The sequence below is a fragment of the Leopardus geoffroyi genome, chromosome C1 (genome assembly GCF_018350155.1).
Source record: "Leopardus geoffroyi isolate Oge1 chromosome C1, O.geoffroyi_Oge1_pat1.0, whole genome shotgun sequence".
Lineage (NCBI taxonomy): Eukaryota > Metazoa > Chordata > Mammalia > Carnivora > Felidae > Leopardus > Leopardus geoffroyi.
Window position 1 is genome coordinate 200937178 of NC_059328.1, and position 16501 is coordinate 200953678.

Genomic DNA, 16501 nt, shown 5'->3' on the forward strand with positions numbered 1-16501 from the left:
ATAGTTTGCCATTCCCTGTTGGCAAGGAGGATGGAACTGGGGACAGAGGAGATGGTAACTCCTGCTTGGACCAGCATGGACCCTCCTTTCCTCTAAAAGGAATTACTGAGCAGCAGAAAGAAGGTATTCGGATGGTGAAAAAGGTGATGATGTCTTTAGAAGGTGAAGATGGGCTGGATGAAATTTATTCCTTCAGGTAAGAAGTGAAAACATTGATTCTAACTTTCAGTCATAGCCATATAAATTTCTCTTTTGGTCAGAGGGCTCCCTAATTAGCCACTCTTGAATTAGCAGTTATTCTGTAAGAAATATTCTGATTTTTATGGACGAAATGGTGTACCAATCCCTGATCCTCTTTAAGTTTTTTGAGTAGTTAAGGGTGTATATGCTCTAATTTGTTTTCCTCAATCACAATTTTAAAATATTTCTTGTGAAATATAATTGACAAACAGTACGTATTGATTTTCTAAATATAGACACCCTTGAAATATTGTAGGTAATAGAATTTTAGAAATTGAATGATAGTTTCCCAAGGGGTTGGCAAAGGAATCAGTGAGGAATCCTGTAAAGTGACGTTTCCTGTCATAACGTGTATTCTTACTGTAGCATGTGCAAATATATATTCCTAAGTTGTTTATTTCAAATTTGGACATGGCTTGCTCTAATGCGAGAATATGTCTTAAGTTAACATATTCACCATGGTATCATAAATAAAAATTGTAAGCCAATACAAATTAATGTTAAAAAAGTTTATTTTCCTGTATCATGGCAGGGAGGGAAATTACTGTCTGTGTATGTGATGACACTCACAGTTGGAAGCTACTTTGGTGTTGGCTCTTCTGTGAAGATGTGGACCAGAACTTTGCCATCTGATACAGTAGCCGTTATCCACATGTGGCTATTTAAATTTAAATTCATTAAAATTAAATAAAATTAAAAATTCAGTCAGTCACACTAGCCACCTTCCAAGAGCTTGCTTAATAGCCCATTGGATTGGCACGGTTAGAAATAGAACATTTCTATCATTGCAGAAAGTTGTATGGGAGAGCACTGGGCTAGACTTGTTCTCATCTAGACTTCTACTTGGGGAGATTTAAATCTACTGCAAAAATGTTCCACTTGTTCTCAGATGTTATGTATTAGATGCTAGTCTTTAGAACTTGCCCTGGGACCGAATTCAGACCTCATGGTGATTTTAATGTCACTCAAACTAGTGAGGTCCTATGGACAGGTTAGACCTGGTTCAGACCCATTCATCCCCCAACAAATCCAAAGCCAAGGAGTATCATAAACTTTGCAAACAGGGCAGCAAGTAGAATATCTACTGTTCATTATAGACTATTTCTGAAAGTTGGAGCCTCTTGAAACCTTTTTGTCCATAACTCTGAATGATGTCAGATAATTCTCTTTACCTTTTTGTAGATCTGTTTTTCATCTGTACTAGGAGGATTGATCATAGTCTGGATTATGTGCTTTGAGTGTTTGGTCATTGATTCCTTTCTCAGTGAATACCACAAATTCCACTTATCTCCTCTAATCTTCTCTGCTGTGTTTGATTAGGGACCAGATAAAAATAGAATTGATCTTGACTTCTGTTCAAATGAAGTAGCACTCTACGTTGTGTTGGTTCTTCCCAATTCTCCATCCCCATCTATAAAAAGCCTAGAGTTATCCGCTTTACCTTAAGACTAAATATGGACTAAATTCCTTTATCCCCTGGAGAATATTTAATACTCTCTACTATGTGCATATATATGTGCTTTTTATTTAAGGGTGATTGGAATTAAGTAATAAATTATAGAGTTATGAACAGTGATGTTAAAGGATGGTACCTACCCTTTGATATTCTGGAGCAGGGGTTCTTATCCCCAGGGTGATGGTTTTCAGGGAGTTGGTGAACCCTTTAAATTGTGGGCAAACTCTTATGGGTGTGCTTTTATCATATCCTCAAAATATTCTTGGTCCTGAAAAAAATGTTAACCACTGGCCAAGTTGAAAGAGAAGATTGAGTAGGAGAATAAAGAGATGCTCTTTTTTTTTTACCTGTCAGTAATGTAATTCAACTTCTTCGTAAGCCAAATCAGTTGTATTCTGGCTGTCTCCTCACTTGGGGTTGTCATTTTCCTGCTGTCCCCTGCTGTTCCTCCTTATCGTCAACGACAACTCCGTTCTCATTCTGGAAAACTTGAGTGCATCATCCAGTGCAAGTTAATGTTTTAAAATTGTTGCTTTTGGTGTGTGTGTGTGTATATAATTTTTTTTTTTTTTTTTTTTTTTTTTGGTGAAGTGAGAGTCTGAGACAACTGTGTGTCTTTAAGAAAACTGAGAGGTATTCCGTCCCTTGGCTCTGCACACTGACCATTGGCTCCAATTTGGCTATAAAAATTGTGGCTTACAAAGCGGTGAGTGATACATTCACATTTTTTAAATTTTATTTTTTTAACGTTTGTTTATTTTTGAGAGAGGTAGTGTGAGCGGGGAGGGGCAGAGAGAAGAGGAGACACAGAATCCAAAGCAGGCTCCAGGCTCCGAGCTGTCGGCACAGAGCCCAACGTGGGGTTTGAATGAACGGTGAGATCATGACCTGAGCCAAAGTTGGACACTCAACCGACTGAGCTACCCAGGTGCCCCCATACATGTTTTTTCAAGCAATGTGCCAGGCAGGCAAATATGCTTATTTAAGGAACTGACAATTCGTGTGTGGGTTATTCAGTACCATAATTACTGCTTCTCTAACTGCTCTCCTTGTTCCTCCCATCTCTATTTAGCTTTTATGTAAAAAGGCATATTAGGAGAGGAAGTTTTAAGAATTGTCTATAATCCAGGTTAATTCCCTCCTGTCTCTTTTTCGTTTCTTTCTTTTTTTTTTTTTTTTTTTGAAGGAAAGAAAATGGAACACATCAAGTCATGTCAGCGTAGTATCATAGCAGAACTATAGATATACACTAAAGAAGTCCAGAGTTTTGGACACTCAGTCTCACCCAATCCAGTTATTAATGATCTGGTAGTAACAGCATCCATTACGTATCAAAAAATACTGATTTGTCGGGGCACCAGGCTGGCTCAGTCAGTGGAGCATGCAACTCTTGATCTTGGGGTTGTGAGTTCAAGCCCCATGTTAGGTGGACATTACTTAAAATCTTAAAAAACATAGTGACTTGTTACTCAGAAATTGCCTTTTGTTATATATGCATGTTTGTACATAAGAGCACGCTTTTAGAAATAAGGTGCATTTGGTAGTTATTTGATGGGATTCCAGTTTCAGTATGAGTCTGTGTTCCATGTTTTCCTGTGACTCTGCTTGCCTTTTTTTCTTAAATGTACAAACTAAATACATAAAAAGATTTAAGTATAGAAAATATACAAAAACATATGTTTATATATTCAGATGTTTTTGTATATTCTGAGACTTAATCCCAAAACACATGCTACACCTGTGAAAACCTTGGATGCACTTCTTTGTTTCAGCTGCCGTCAAGGCCTAGAATAGAATGCAGTCTCGTCCCGTTCTTTTTTCGAGTTTCCTTTTCAGATTTCCTTACGGATTTCTGGCTCCTGATGGATGGCTCTCCCTTTCTTCTTTATTGGAAAACTGTAGTAACAAATTGTATGGTCCTATTTTATTAGCCTGCAGGTTTTGTATAAAAAGTATTTATGTACATACAAATACTAATAGGTATCTGGCAGTTACCTTGGGGGGAAAATGAAACGTAGAGAGAGTTATGAAATAAACTTAAAATTTCCACAATAGGCAAGAGCAAATCAGCTAGAGTAACTGTTCTGAATTTTTTTCCTGGAGAGAGTAGATTTGATTTTCATTTTTTATTGATTAAAATCATGGCTTTCTTTGTTTTCCCTTTATTTTTCTTTTTGGAAATAAGATTATGCAGGAGAAAGTTAAAAAGTCTTGGACAGTTGTGGATGCAAGAACCCTAAAAAAAGAAGATATACAAAAAGAAACAGTTTATTGCTTACAGGACGACGACGAAACGGAGGTTCCAAAAGAGGACACTATTCAAGGTACACCAGCAAGAGTTTTCACTTGTGTCTAAAAGAGGTTTTCGAAGGCCAATGTGAGGCCGATGAGGATCTCTATTGTTATTTTTTGTAGATATTTTTCTGAGTACTAGATACACAACTATCGGCGGGATCGGTGAGATGCTAGGTCCTAACTAAATGTAGCTCATCTGTCGGGACCTAGGCAGGACCGTTCCCAGGAGGGCACCCGGGCACTCCATCTGAGTTTGAAACGCCCTCAAGGGACAGGAGTTAATACTTGGTTTTATTTATTTATTTATTTTTTTTTTTTTTTTAGTTTTTTTAAAGGTTTATTTATTTTTGAGAGAGAGAGAGTGAGTGCACGTGCGAGCTGAGCTGGTGGGACAGATGATCTGAAGTGGGCTCTGCACGGACAGCAGAGAGTCTGACGTGGGGCTTGAACTCACAAACCGTGAGATCATGACCTACGCCGAAGTCGGACGCTTAACTGACTGAGCCACCCAGACACCCCTACTTGGTTTTATTTTAAAGTTGGAAACATACTAGCTAGGAGAATACTTCTATTAATGTGACTGAAGCAAGTTGTTTTGTTTATTTTACTTTTTATTCCTATGGTGATTAGTCCTCTGAGTGCCAGTTTCAGGCATCCTGGATCTTGCCAGCTTTCTCCTTTAAGGGGATCTGGAACATTTGTGTTCATTATATGGCTTTATGTTTGCTGGATGTTTAAAGTTGTACTTCATACATTATATCCATTTGATCTGTATGGCGTGTCTAGACAGCAGCTCTATCCAGAGGGCTTAGGAACTAGCTGAGAGTGTCTGAGTTTTCAAGAGCTAAAACGGCAAGATACCAAATGATGGGTTAAGGTAGAAACTAGAATTTTTAGATAAATTAATTGCCAGGCTTTGTGATGCCCAGTATAGTTTTAATTTGCAAAGCACTAATATGCTTGTGTATATTTATATGTGTGGTGGGGGAGAGTGGTTAAGGTGATGGAGATTGCGATTCCTTTCTTCTGGTTACTTATGGGTAGAAAATGTAATTATAGGATCCTGCAGTCCCTACTAATTCAGTTTTGTAGTGTGGTTAAGAACTCGAGTTTTGGAGTCAGACCCGAGTTAGAATTATGGCCCCCTCACTTGCTAATCTTATGATCCTCATATAATGACTGAAAAGGAAGCATGGTTAAGTGGAGGACTTCTCAGTGATAACAAGTAATAGGGTTGATGTGTTGGTCATACACAGTTTAGTACTTGGCAGTGATAGCTAATAGCCTGAATTTTCTCTTTTAATCACCACAACAGCCTAATGAAGCAGGCATCCCACTCTTGTTAATGCCATTTTACAGATGAAAGAATTGAGGCTGAAAGACATTCATTAACATATTCAAAGTCATGCAGCTAGCCACTAGCAGAATCTGAACCCAGGACTGTCCTACTTCAGAGTCTGTTTCTATGTACTCTTCTGAATTAGGAAGGGCTTTTTGAATGACAGGCGGACTAGTTGATGCTTCATTTTGAAATCAACCTGGGGCCGTTTATAGTTTTGAGGCACAGAGTGTCACTGAGGCTGTGTGTTAGGAAGATTAATATGACAGAGACAAGCACCGGTTCTTTTGGATGCAGCAAAAACACCAGCTCTGTTTAGGCAAAAAGGAAATGTATTGGCAGAGCAATGGAGAGGGAAGGGTTAAGCATTGTTTGAGTGCAGAGAGCACAGTGAAGCTTTTGTCTCGTACCTTTGTGTGGTTACCACGTACTTCCTTTTCTTGCCCTCCCCTTTCTACCCCTAATGTGTAGACAGAGGTACTAGCATACATATGCGTGCAAAGGAACATGGTTACATGATGCAGTCTATTCTATATGTCTTGCCATGTACAAAACTTATATACTGATTTGCTCTTTCAGTAAATGAACCAGAAAATACAAGGCAGTTTTAATTAGACTTTTCAAGTTAAAAAATTCAAGTAAGAAAATGTCTGATGACAGAAAAGGGTTATGAAAAACATTTGGCTTAGGCACCACTCTTAATCATGTACCATACATTCCCTTGATAATTTTTTGTTGGGATTTTTGTTTTCATCACCAGCTTTTTTTAAAGACATATACGAAAACACAAGTGTGTTTCTTTTTCATTAAATGCATGGCATCAGCAGATTGACAGGAACAGATAAATACAGGATCATAGAATCTACCCCAAACACACAAATTTGTTTCTTGGAGTAAAGATACATGTGCTTTTCTTTCCATTTACCCAAGGCCAGAATCCTTTCATTTTGATGATCCTTCTGTCTCCCAAACATAGGAGACTGTATATTGAAAGGGCATGACCTTCCCTAGAACAGAGGCCCTGGAACAGCATAGGAGTTATTTTTAAGAAACCGAGAGCCTATATTTGTATGAATAACTGAAGTAATTAAAAAGAAAAATATAATCCCAGAAATGAAGTAAATTTAAATACAGAGAAATAGCCAACTTATCAATTGAATGTTCCTAAATAGAAGAATTTTGGCTTCTTCTATTAGGTATTTGTATGTCTCCAGCATGCATTTTTGAGAACATTTTATTCTGAAAATTTCCTTTGGGCATTTTTCTCTTCAGGTCTCTAGGTTTCCGAATAAATGTGTTCTTGTTATTATGTTTACAAATCCTACTTGTACTTTAGTCAACCATAGTTTATCTTTGGAGGATAACTAGTACATTACATTTGCTACATTCTTCTGGGCTGGATAATCATTAAGGTAACTAGATTGCAGAAGATGCTGCTTAAAGAATGTAATTAGATTTTAATCGTCTCTGTATCATATATGGTGTTTGTGTATCTGCTGCTGCTTTCCCCCACTGGTCACAAGGGGCAGTGATTTGATTCCTGGGAACAGTATAGGGAGGCTTGATCTGGAGCATGCTTGTATTGCTAATGTGTGCGTCAGGCTAATTTCAGCTTGTAGAAAATGAGGCCCCATATGCTTAACAGATGCTCTTCTCTTGTTCTCCAGGGTTCCGCTATGGAAGTGATATAGTTCCTTTCTCTAAAGTGGATGAAGAACAAATGAAATATAAATCAGAGGGGAAGTGCTTCTCTGTTTTGGGATTTTGTAGATCTTCTCAGGTATAGTACTTATCCTACTCACTGTAAACAAAGTAGATGAACGTTTTTCTTACTATTGTTTGAGATGGTTTGCTTTTGGTTGGTCCTTTTATTTACAATGTGTATTCATTTCACTTTTAGGTTTTTGCAATGTAATCTGGGGATTAGTGTTAACTATCTGCAATTTTTGAGTAGAGGAACCAAGATGTAGAAAAGTTGAGAAATCTTGGGATGAATCAGAGTAGGTTCCATTAAAAGTCACTTCTTAGCTTTGCTGTGGATCACAGCTCACAGTAGCTTTAAAGAATCATCATAGTTCTTTGCTCTTGTGTTGCTTTCTCTAAACTGACTTATAATAGAGTATTTTAGAGCAGTGAAGGTCTACTCGGGTTTTGGATGACCCCAGGCCTCTTAATGTATCATTACTTTATGCCAGTCGCCCTTGTCAACATCCAGCAAAGAGGTGTAGGATCTGAAATCCGTCCTTCAGTCATATGTCTTTAGACCACGGTGCAGAGATACTCAGAACACACAGGGGGAAATGCAGTAATCCACGGAGGGCCATGTGATAGCATATACTGTCCTAGAAAGGGTTTTTAAAGGTTCCTGGATTTCTTAGCTTAAATGTTCTTAAGGTCGGCAACCAGAGAAAATGAAGAAGTGTGTCTTACAGTGTGCCTTTTAGGCTCTCTGGGGATAAAACGATGCTTGTTGGTTCTAGAAAAACTCAAGTGAGGGGCACCTGGATGGCTCAGTCAGCTGAGCGTCCGACTTTGGCTCAGGTCATATCTCACAGCTCGTGAGTTCGAGCCCCGCGTCGGGCTCTGTGCAGACAGCTCAGAGCCTGGAACCTGCTTCAGATTCTGTATCTCCCTCTCTCTCTCTCTGCCCCTCCCCCACTCGTGCCATGTCTCTGTCTCTCAAAAATAAACATTAAAAATTAAAAAAACAAAACAGAAAACCAAAAAATTCAAGTGAGAATTGTAATGGAAATAAATATTACCCAGTGTACTGGATTTGAGCTTTTTCATGTTGCCCTGGGATAGAGTCTCTGAGTACTCTGAGTCCCTGAGTGTTAGAATAATTCAGCGAGGGTGGGGAGATGTTTTTCATGATATACCCGAACTGTTGGATACGTTTTTAAACTTCATAAGTTGAAAATTGGGAGTACTTACTGAAAGTTGATAAGATTTTCATGGTGAAAATAAATACCTTTTGGAAGTTGAGAGTTTCTAACGAACAATTCTCTAACAAATTACACTAAATATGCATTTCTTAAAAATAAAAGCATTCACTTTGGGGGCTCTACAAGCTTAAAATTTATGGTTGTTAATGGCAGTGCCCGGAAGTCTTTCCATGAAGTGGAACCTTCCTTCAGATCTGTGTGTAAAAACTGGCTTGTTGGGAAGTGGGTCTGCCTGATTCTAGGTAGCTAGAAAAGACCTATCCAGAACACCAACCCAATATTCATGACCCAAGAAATTGAAGTCACCTGGGCCAGGGTGGGACTGGGAGGCCTATTTAGTTAAATGACAAAGCGAAAAAGAGTGGGCTAAACAAAAAGTACCCTTTTCCATTTTAAAAGACTTACTTACTACCTTAAAATTTTAAGTCATGGCATGTCCTCTAAATCAAACTTGTGTTGTTTTTAAGCCCTAAATTATTTCTATCTTAAGTACAGTCTCAAATGGTACATTGAAGATAATCATAATAGCCACCATTTATTTGAGTGGTTATAATATTCCATTTAATATACTATGTATTTTATGTAAATTCCCATTTAATTCTATGTACAACCCTCCTAGATAGGTGTCAGGATAATATATTTTATACATTTGAAAATTGAGTATGTAATTGGCCCAAGGTCACAGCTGGAAGGTGGTAGAAACTGGTTTTGAATGAGGTCTCTCTGACTTCAGAGCCTATGTCATTAGTCAGTCGTAATCTGACCACCACCAGATGGACAAGCTGATTTTTTGAATATTTTTCATCCCTGCTTTCATCTATTATTTTAACAAATGCATACACACCCTCTTAAGAGCAAGATGTTTTGGGGCACCTGAGTAGCTCAGTTGGTTAAGCATCTGACCTCAGCTAAGGTCATGATCTCACAGTTCATGAGTTCGAGCCCCACATCGGGCTCTGTGCTGACAGCTCGGAGCCTGCTTCAGATTCTGTGTCTCCCTCTCTCTCTGCCCCTCCCTTGTTCATGCTCTGTGTCTGTCTCTCAAAAATAAATAATAAACATTAAAACATTAAAAAAAAAAAAAAAGAACAAGGTGTTTTCCATAGCAACTAAGTATGTACCTTTTAACAGACTAATAATTATTTTTAATAAGATCACGTATTTTTCCGTATTCCCTTAACATAAGGGAAACTAATGTTTCTGGATTGAATTGAGGTGAACATTTTAATTATATAAAATAGGTTTTTGGCCTTGGCATTTTTTGGTGTTCTTTTTTTTTCTTTGCAATTGTGAAGTTGCAAATTAACTCTTCTCTCTTTTTTTTAAAAAGTTTATTTATTTATTTTGAGAGAGTAGGGGAGAGGCAGAGAGTGAGGGAGAGAGAGAGAATCCCAAGCAGGCTCCTTGCTATCATTGCAGAGCCTGATGCAGGGCTCAATCTCACAACCTGGAGATCGTGACCTGAGCCAAAATCAAGAGTTGGGTACTTAACTGACTGAGCCACCCAGGTGCCCTGCAAATTACTGTTCTCTTAAATTTTCAGTTTATCTTCCCCCACATTGTCAGTGTTCTGGGTATCTATATAATGGGTAAGAATTTTTTTTTATTTAAAAAAGAAAAAATTTTTTTTTTAACGTTTATTTATTTTTGAGACAGAGAGAGACAGAGCATGAATGGGGGAGGGGCAGAGAGAGGGAGACACAGAATCTGAAACAGGCTCCAAGCTCTGAGCTGTCAGCACAGAGCCCAACGCGGGGCCCGAACTCACGGACCGCCGAGATCGTGATCTGAGCCGAAGTCGTTCGCTCAACCGACTGAGCCACCCAGGCGCCCCTTTAATGGGTAAGAATTTAATGAGAACTTCCCCCACATGTCTGGTTGTCCTTTGAGAAGTCATTTAAGTGCCTTAGGAAAAGATATCATTAACTGTTCTTTAATCAAGAAGCATTACAGATTTTTTTTTTTTAAGTTTATTTATTTACTTTGAGAGAAAGAGAGTGAGCAAGCAGGGAAGGGGCAGAGAGGGACAGAAGGAGAGACTCCTAAGCAGGCTCCATGTTGTCAGCACAGAGCCCTACGTGGGGCTTGAACTCATGAACCATGAGATCATGAACTGAGCCAAAAACGAGAGTTGGATGCTTAACCAACTAAGCCACCCAGGCGCCCCTATTACAGATTCTAATAAGAGGGCAAATCTATATGAACGTAGCAAACTTTTTAGTTTTAAGATAGGATTATTCCTTTATTTCTTTAAATAATGGTTTTCAAATGGAGACTAGAAGCGGAGATGGAGGGTGTTTGAATTCTGTGGGCAAAACCCTCACACCTTTGAGACTCCATCTTCTCGAGCTGCTGTTATTGTAAAAGCGTTCAGGTTCTTGGCTTCAGAGGCAGGAGGGCAGAAGAACATTTGAGAAGCACTGCCTTGTATGGCACAGGGCACGTTCTTACAGATAAGCTCCAGGCTCGAGATTACATAGAGGAGAGAGAAACTGATCTTGGTCAGTAGATACAAGTGGTTGGTTATGATAGTAGGCACTCTTCAGTATTTGTTTCCTAATCAGGTATTGGTACAGCTGCTTTGACCCATCTGATACTCTGCCAGAGAAGTAATTGAACTTAAAGGGGGACAAAAGGACATGCAGTACTTATTTTTGGTTTCACTAGTTTCCCTTCCCAGTGCGGCTCCTGCCTCTCTAACTAGTTCTTCACTCTGGTCTCTTTGCAGTTTATCAGGTGCCTCATCATTGTTCTTGGGATGAAGTCTAAACCACTTAACTCTGCAAATAAGAGACTTCTTTGATCTTTCCTAATCTTGCTAATGTAATCTTTCACCTCTCTTCTTGCACCGGGGCACTGCCCTACAGAGGCAGTTCCTCAAATATGTTACATTTTTATGTCATTCCAGACTTATTCACACTAGTATCCCTGCCCAAGATGCTTGCGCTAGATTTTTCTCTGAGTTCCTGCGCATCCTTTAAGTCCTGACCTCAGTGTCACCATTTGCAGAAGCCTGCTCTGACCCTTCATGACCAAGTTAGATGCTCCATTCATGTGCCTTTGTGGCCCTGAGTTATAATACTGTATTCTTGTGCTTGTGTAGTGCTGGAGCATAGCACTGCATTGCAGTTAATTTCACATTTGTCTGAGCTCCTTCAGACAAGACTACATCCTGATCAGTACTGTGTTCACAGTGCTCAGAACAGTGTTTGACATATGCTTAGAATTCACATATTGATTGTGTTGAATTGGACCTCAAGCAATAAGTTTGTTCTAGCCCCTGTGAATGTTTTTTACTAAGAGCACTTAGAATAGAATTTCTTAATAACTGTGGCATTATGGCTATATGTGTTACTTACTTTGGATCAAAACCAGTTGTTTTCCTTACTTAATTCTTGTAGGTCCACAGAAGATATTTTGTGGGAAATCAAGTCCTAAAGGTCTTTGCAGCAAAAGATGATGAGGTAAGTTGACAGTAAGCCTTTGAGGTAGTGCCACAGAATTGAATTGTCATTTTAAGTGAGTTGTGTGGGGCTATTTGTGGTTTAAAATGACGTTAATTCTTGCAACAGCAGTGGGAAAGTTCACTGACCTTTAACTCTGAAAATGGAGACATGATAAATGAATTTGTCATAGCATGAGCACAAGGCCTGAGAACATAGTCCTTCAGTTGGAGACCAGGTGAGTATTAGGAACGAAAACATTTGAACAAATGCATTTAGGTATGGGAGTCTCACGGTCAGATGTTCAGGAGGCTTGGGGTCAGGTTGCCATTTTCATTGTCCTATACACTGGACACTTAGCGCTGGCTTTAGCATTCTGGAGCTGAGCTTCCGGGATTCACTGGACCACCTCCCTCTCTGAGAAATTCATCTGTGCACCCTTTGCTCTTTCTTTGTGCTCTTTTCCCACCTCTCCAAGAGATTCTGTTTTCAAGCTGGTCTGCGCCCAGCTAACAACTCATGACTCTTGCATCCTACTGTCACCTCTGCCCTCTCTGTAAATGGTTTCTACTCAGCCTCCAGGTTGGAACGTGTCATTTGGAGGTGTGATCTTGACTGGAATATTGCAGTCTAGTGTCCATTTAAGGCTACTTAAACAGGTATTGGAGTTCCAGAAGTATTTGCATTTGATGTTAGTCATCTGGATGTAGAAGGCTTGTTTGGGGTATGGGGAGGGCAGTGGTATAAGTACTTGATCTAGCCTCTTGGGCCCTTTTCTGCGTCCTCCTCGCTTCTGAGGGTTACCTGGCTGTTGACCTGGTGAGTAGGCATGCCATTCTCAGACACTGAATGGGTTTGTTGTTAGAGCACAGTAGGCATATGTCAATTCTGGTTTACTTGAGAATCCAAGTTTATGGGTTTTTCCTGAATCAGATCCTCTTGGGAATTATGTGTGTCTAGCATATATTGTTGTCATAGCTTAACAACATTTTTAACTTCTGAATTTTAACTCCAACTGAGCATCCCTTCACACAGACAAAATTCTGATCACTTCATGTGATTGCCGGTATGCAGTGAAGACTGTTGACAACAGCTTTGTGGTACGGCCTACGTGATTATCTTGACTTGCTAGCTGAGGGGAGCCTTGTGTCATGTATAATTCCAGTCATGTATAATTCCAGTCCAACCTCACACAGACCCCGTATCCTTGGGTTACTTTGAGTCACTCAAAGGAAAAAAAAATCCTCTTCTAATGGCAAAGGGCCACTCTGTGGTGTAAGTTCTTGATGTCCCAGTCAAAGAAGAGTATTAACTAGTTGGAGCTTCTGAGATGAGCAGAGGAGGAAGGGACATACAATTATGTCATGATGACTTCCAATAAAAGGTTGTATGGAAAAAACTTCCATAGGTGGGTAGGGAAGTAGGAGGGATGACAGACATGAGAGCCTTCTTCCATGCATTAGAGGGTTGTTATGTGGAATGGAAAATAAACTAGGTTTCCTGCCAACAAGTGGTGGTTTTGTTCAAAATGAAGAATTACTTTGTCAACAAGGATTACTACCTCCAAGTGGATTGGTTTCTTGTGAGATGGTTGGATCTCCATTCCTGAATGTTTCCCAGCAGAGTCTTTTTTTCCACCAGCCAGATTTTGGGGAGGGAGTTTTGTCAGCATGTGGGTTGTTAAACTAGATGAATGCTGTTGTTTTCCAACTCAAATATTCTGTGATTCCGTGAATAATTCCTTTTAAAAATATGTTTTCTCTGGTCATGAACATATAATTATTTTTGTGTATGGAGAATCTACACTTGTACGTGATTTGTACTGTGTGTGGAGGAGAAAGGGAAGAGGAAGAGAAGGAAATGGAGCTTTAGTTGAGTTTCCCACAGGTGTAGCATTGTGTTTACAATGTCACAGTCATCCCTGACCCCATCCTTCCTTCAATATCCCAGTTGGTTCTTTCAAAGACACCCAGATAGAAATTTGCAAACAAATTAGAAGTAATCTCTTCCTCAGACTCCCATTGTGTTTACCGGTGTATTGGGACTTATTAGACTATACAAGTTCTGTATTTGGTACGTATGTCACTTCCTGTTAGTAAAGAATGTATTAGCTCAGTGAGATCAGGGACTCTTCCTTGTTTTTTTACAGGACCTAAGACATTGTGTAGCAAAGAGTAGGCACTAAGTAAATATTCCTTGAATTGAACTAAAAAGGTAATGAATCTGTCACGAAACCTATAGAGGATTTTGATGAAAAGGTATTGAGGTTACAGGTTTTTAGTGGAGGAAATGAGAATCTACATAGCTAACTTTCGTAAAGGTTAACTTTAACATTGAGAAAAGTACAGACAATGTGTTTGGGAGTTATGGAGAGGGAGAGTGAAGCAAATCTAAAATGGAGAGGGTGTCACGTTACTGGGCCGTGAAAATCGGTTAGGAGCTCAGGAGACAGATGTGGAGAGGGCATTCTAGCTAGGAGGAAACTATAAGAAAGCCACAGAGGACGGAAAGTGCAAGGCTAGTCCAGGAGTAATGGACAGACCCCTGAGGCTAGAGGAGTGGGACCTTTGGAGATTCTTAGGGAAGGGACTGACATGATCAGCTCTGAACTGGAGAGGCAGCAATGGAAAAGAAGATAGATTTGAGAGACAGTGCAGAAGTAGAATTGGCTGAGTTTGCTGAACATGTGAAGGTGAGAGATGAGTCAGGTGGTATTACTAAAAACTTTGAGGCTTCTTGTTTGGTTGATTGGGAGATGGAGCTCGTGAAGTAGGGAGCACTGGAGGAGAATGGGGGAAAGATAGTAGTTCATTGTTGGTCATGAACAGTTTGCAATACCTGTGGTCTAACCGTATGAGCTATCTACCGGCTAGTAGGCAATAGAATCCTGGATTTTAAAGTCTGGATTCAGTTTTAAAGCTGAATATACAGATTCTGATTCATCAACTCATGGGACTGGATAAAATAATCCCCAAGTAGAGTTTCAGAGTGAGAGAAAGAGAGAAAAGCCAAGAACAGAATTTCACGATTAGTGGAAGAACTGAAGAGTTAGGGGAGGGATGGCCCACAGAGAAGAGTACTGTTTCTGAAGCCAAAGAAGGAGAAAGTAGAGAAAAGGGGATGGTTAAGTGCTCCTGAAAGGTCAAATAGAATGGGAACAAAGGATTGACAATTAGAAGGTCATGGGTGACTTTGGAGAATAATTTCAGTAAGGAAGGTGAGGTTAGTAGCTGGATTAGACGGAAGAATAATTGTGTTGTAAGCAGCGAAAACACCAAGACTATTATTTCATGACATTTAGAGGTGAAGGGAATGATCTAGATAGTAATTTATGGAGAGAGGGGGAGAAAAAGAAATATTTTGTTTAGGAAGACTGAGAGGGGAGTTTATTTGGAGGATAAGGGTATGAATTCAGAGAAGAGGGAAGATGAACATAAGATACAATAAGAGAGGATCCACATAATGAAGTGAAGTTTCAGAAGAGGTTACAATATGTCTGACCAAATCAGATGTGTACAGTGTGGCCTTGAAGTGGGTACAGGGGCGCTTAAAAAAATCTGGGGGCACCTGGGTGGCTCAGTCAAGTTAAGCGTCGGACTCTTGATTTCGTCTCAGGTCGTGATCCCAGGGTTGTGCTGGGCATGGAGCCTACTTGAGCCTGCTTGAAACTGGCTCGCGCTCTCTCTCTTTGTCTCTCTCTCTCCCCGCTCCTTCCCTCTCCCTCCCCCTTCCCCCTTCCTCCCTCTCTCCCCTCCCCCTCCCTCTTCCTTTCCCCCTTTCCCCACTCTCTTGCTCTCTCTCGAAAAAAAAAATATTAAATTAAAAAATCTGAAATAGGAATAAAGTGGATAACAGTCTTTTTTTTTTAGACCTAGTATAGTTCTTTATTTTTCTTTACTGCATATTCCTGTGGACATCATAGCGTAGTTCAGTCAAGAAATGGTATTCCATTATATACATCTGAATTTATCTGACCAAACTATGAAAAAAAATTAAGGATAAATCAATACATGATCAATATATATTGAAGAGACTCAAAAGCAATGTGAGCCAGGCACAAATGGTGTTCTAGGACCACTGTTTTAAATATGTTCATTCTGGTAACAACTGAGAAGAGTTAACAGAACCTTTTTAATTTCTGGCATGAAGAAGATGCAGAAAAAAGAGGTTAATGTTTTCTATCATATTATCAGTTCCAAATTATAATAATAGTAATTCCTACTCAGGCTTTAGAAACACTAGAAATACTCTGTATGTTTTCTGTTCAGTCTATATGTTTGATCTAGTTATCAGCTATAGGGTCCCAGAGTGAATTTTTATAAGCACAAAACTTAATCAAAACTCAAATTCTAAATAAAAACGTTACAGCGTTAGAGCTCAGAAGTTTGCTGAATTGGATAATGTGTAACTGCCAACAAATAATTTCATTTTTAGTAACATTGCTAATAAAGGTGTGCTATCTGCCAGCTAATAATATAGGTTGTAAGCATGGTGGAAACAATGTATAATTTAAAGACAAAAGGACTTTCTTTCTTTTTTTTTTTTTTAATTTTTTTAATGTGTATTTATCTTTGACAGAGAGAGACAGAGCATGAGCAGGAGAGGGGCAGAGAGAGAGGGAGAGACAGAATCCGAAGCAGGCTCCAGGCTCTGAGCTGTCAGGACAGAGCCCGACACGGGGCTCAAACTTATGGACCACGAGATCATGACCTGAGCTGAAGTCGGACGCTTAACTGACTGAGCCACCCAGGCACCCCTCTTTTTTTTTTTTATGTTTATTTAT

At 39.5% G+C, this 16501-nt stretch overlaps 1 protein-coding gene across 4 annotated transcripts in view; it reads left to right on the top strand.

Moving 5' to 3' along the window:
* XRCC5 (X-ray repair cross complementing 5) overlaps positions 1–16501 on the top strand; it is a 133151-nt gene that overhangs the window by 13087 nt on the left and 103563 nt on the right. For all 4 annotated transcript variants that reach the window (XR_006713145.1, XM_045481162.1, XM_045481163.1 and 1 more), the window contains exons 6-10: positions 5–196; positions 2288–2402; positions 3882–4020; positions 6998–7110; positions 11677–11739. Coding sequence is in view for 3 of the 4 variants with exons in the window: in XM_045481162.1 (XP_045337118.1) it covers positions 5–196; positions 2288–2402; positions 3882–4020; positions 6998–7110; positions 11677–11739 (622 nt within the window). In the remaining variant the exon portion in view is untranslated. The remainder of the gene's footprint in view (positions 1–4; positions 197–2287; positions 2403–3881; positions 4021–6997; positions 7111–11676; positions 11740–16501) is intronic.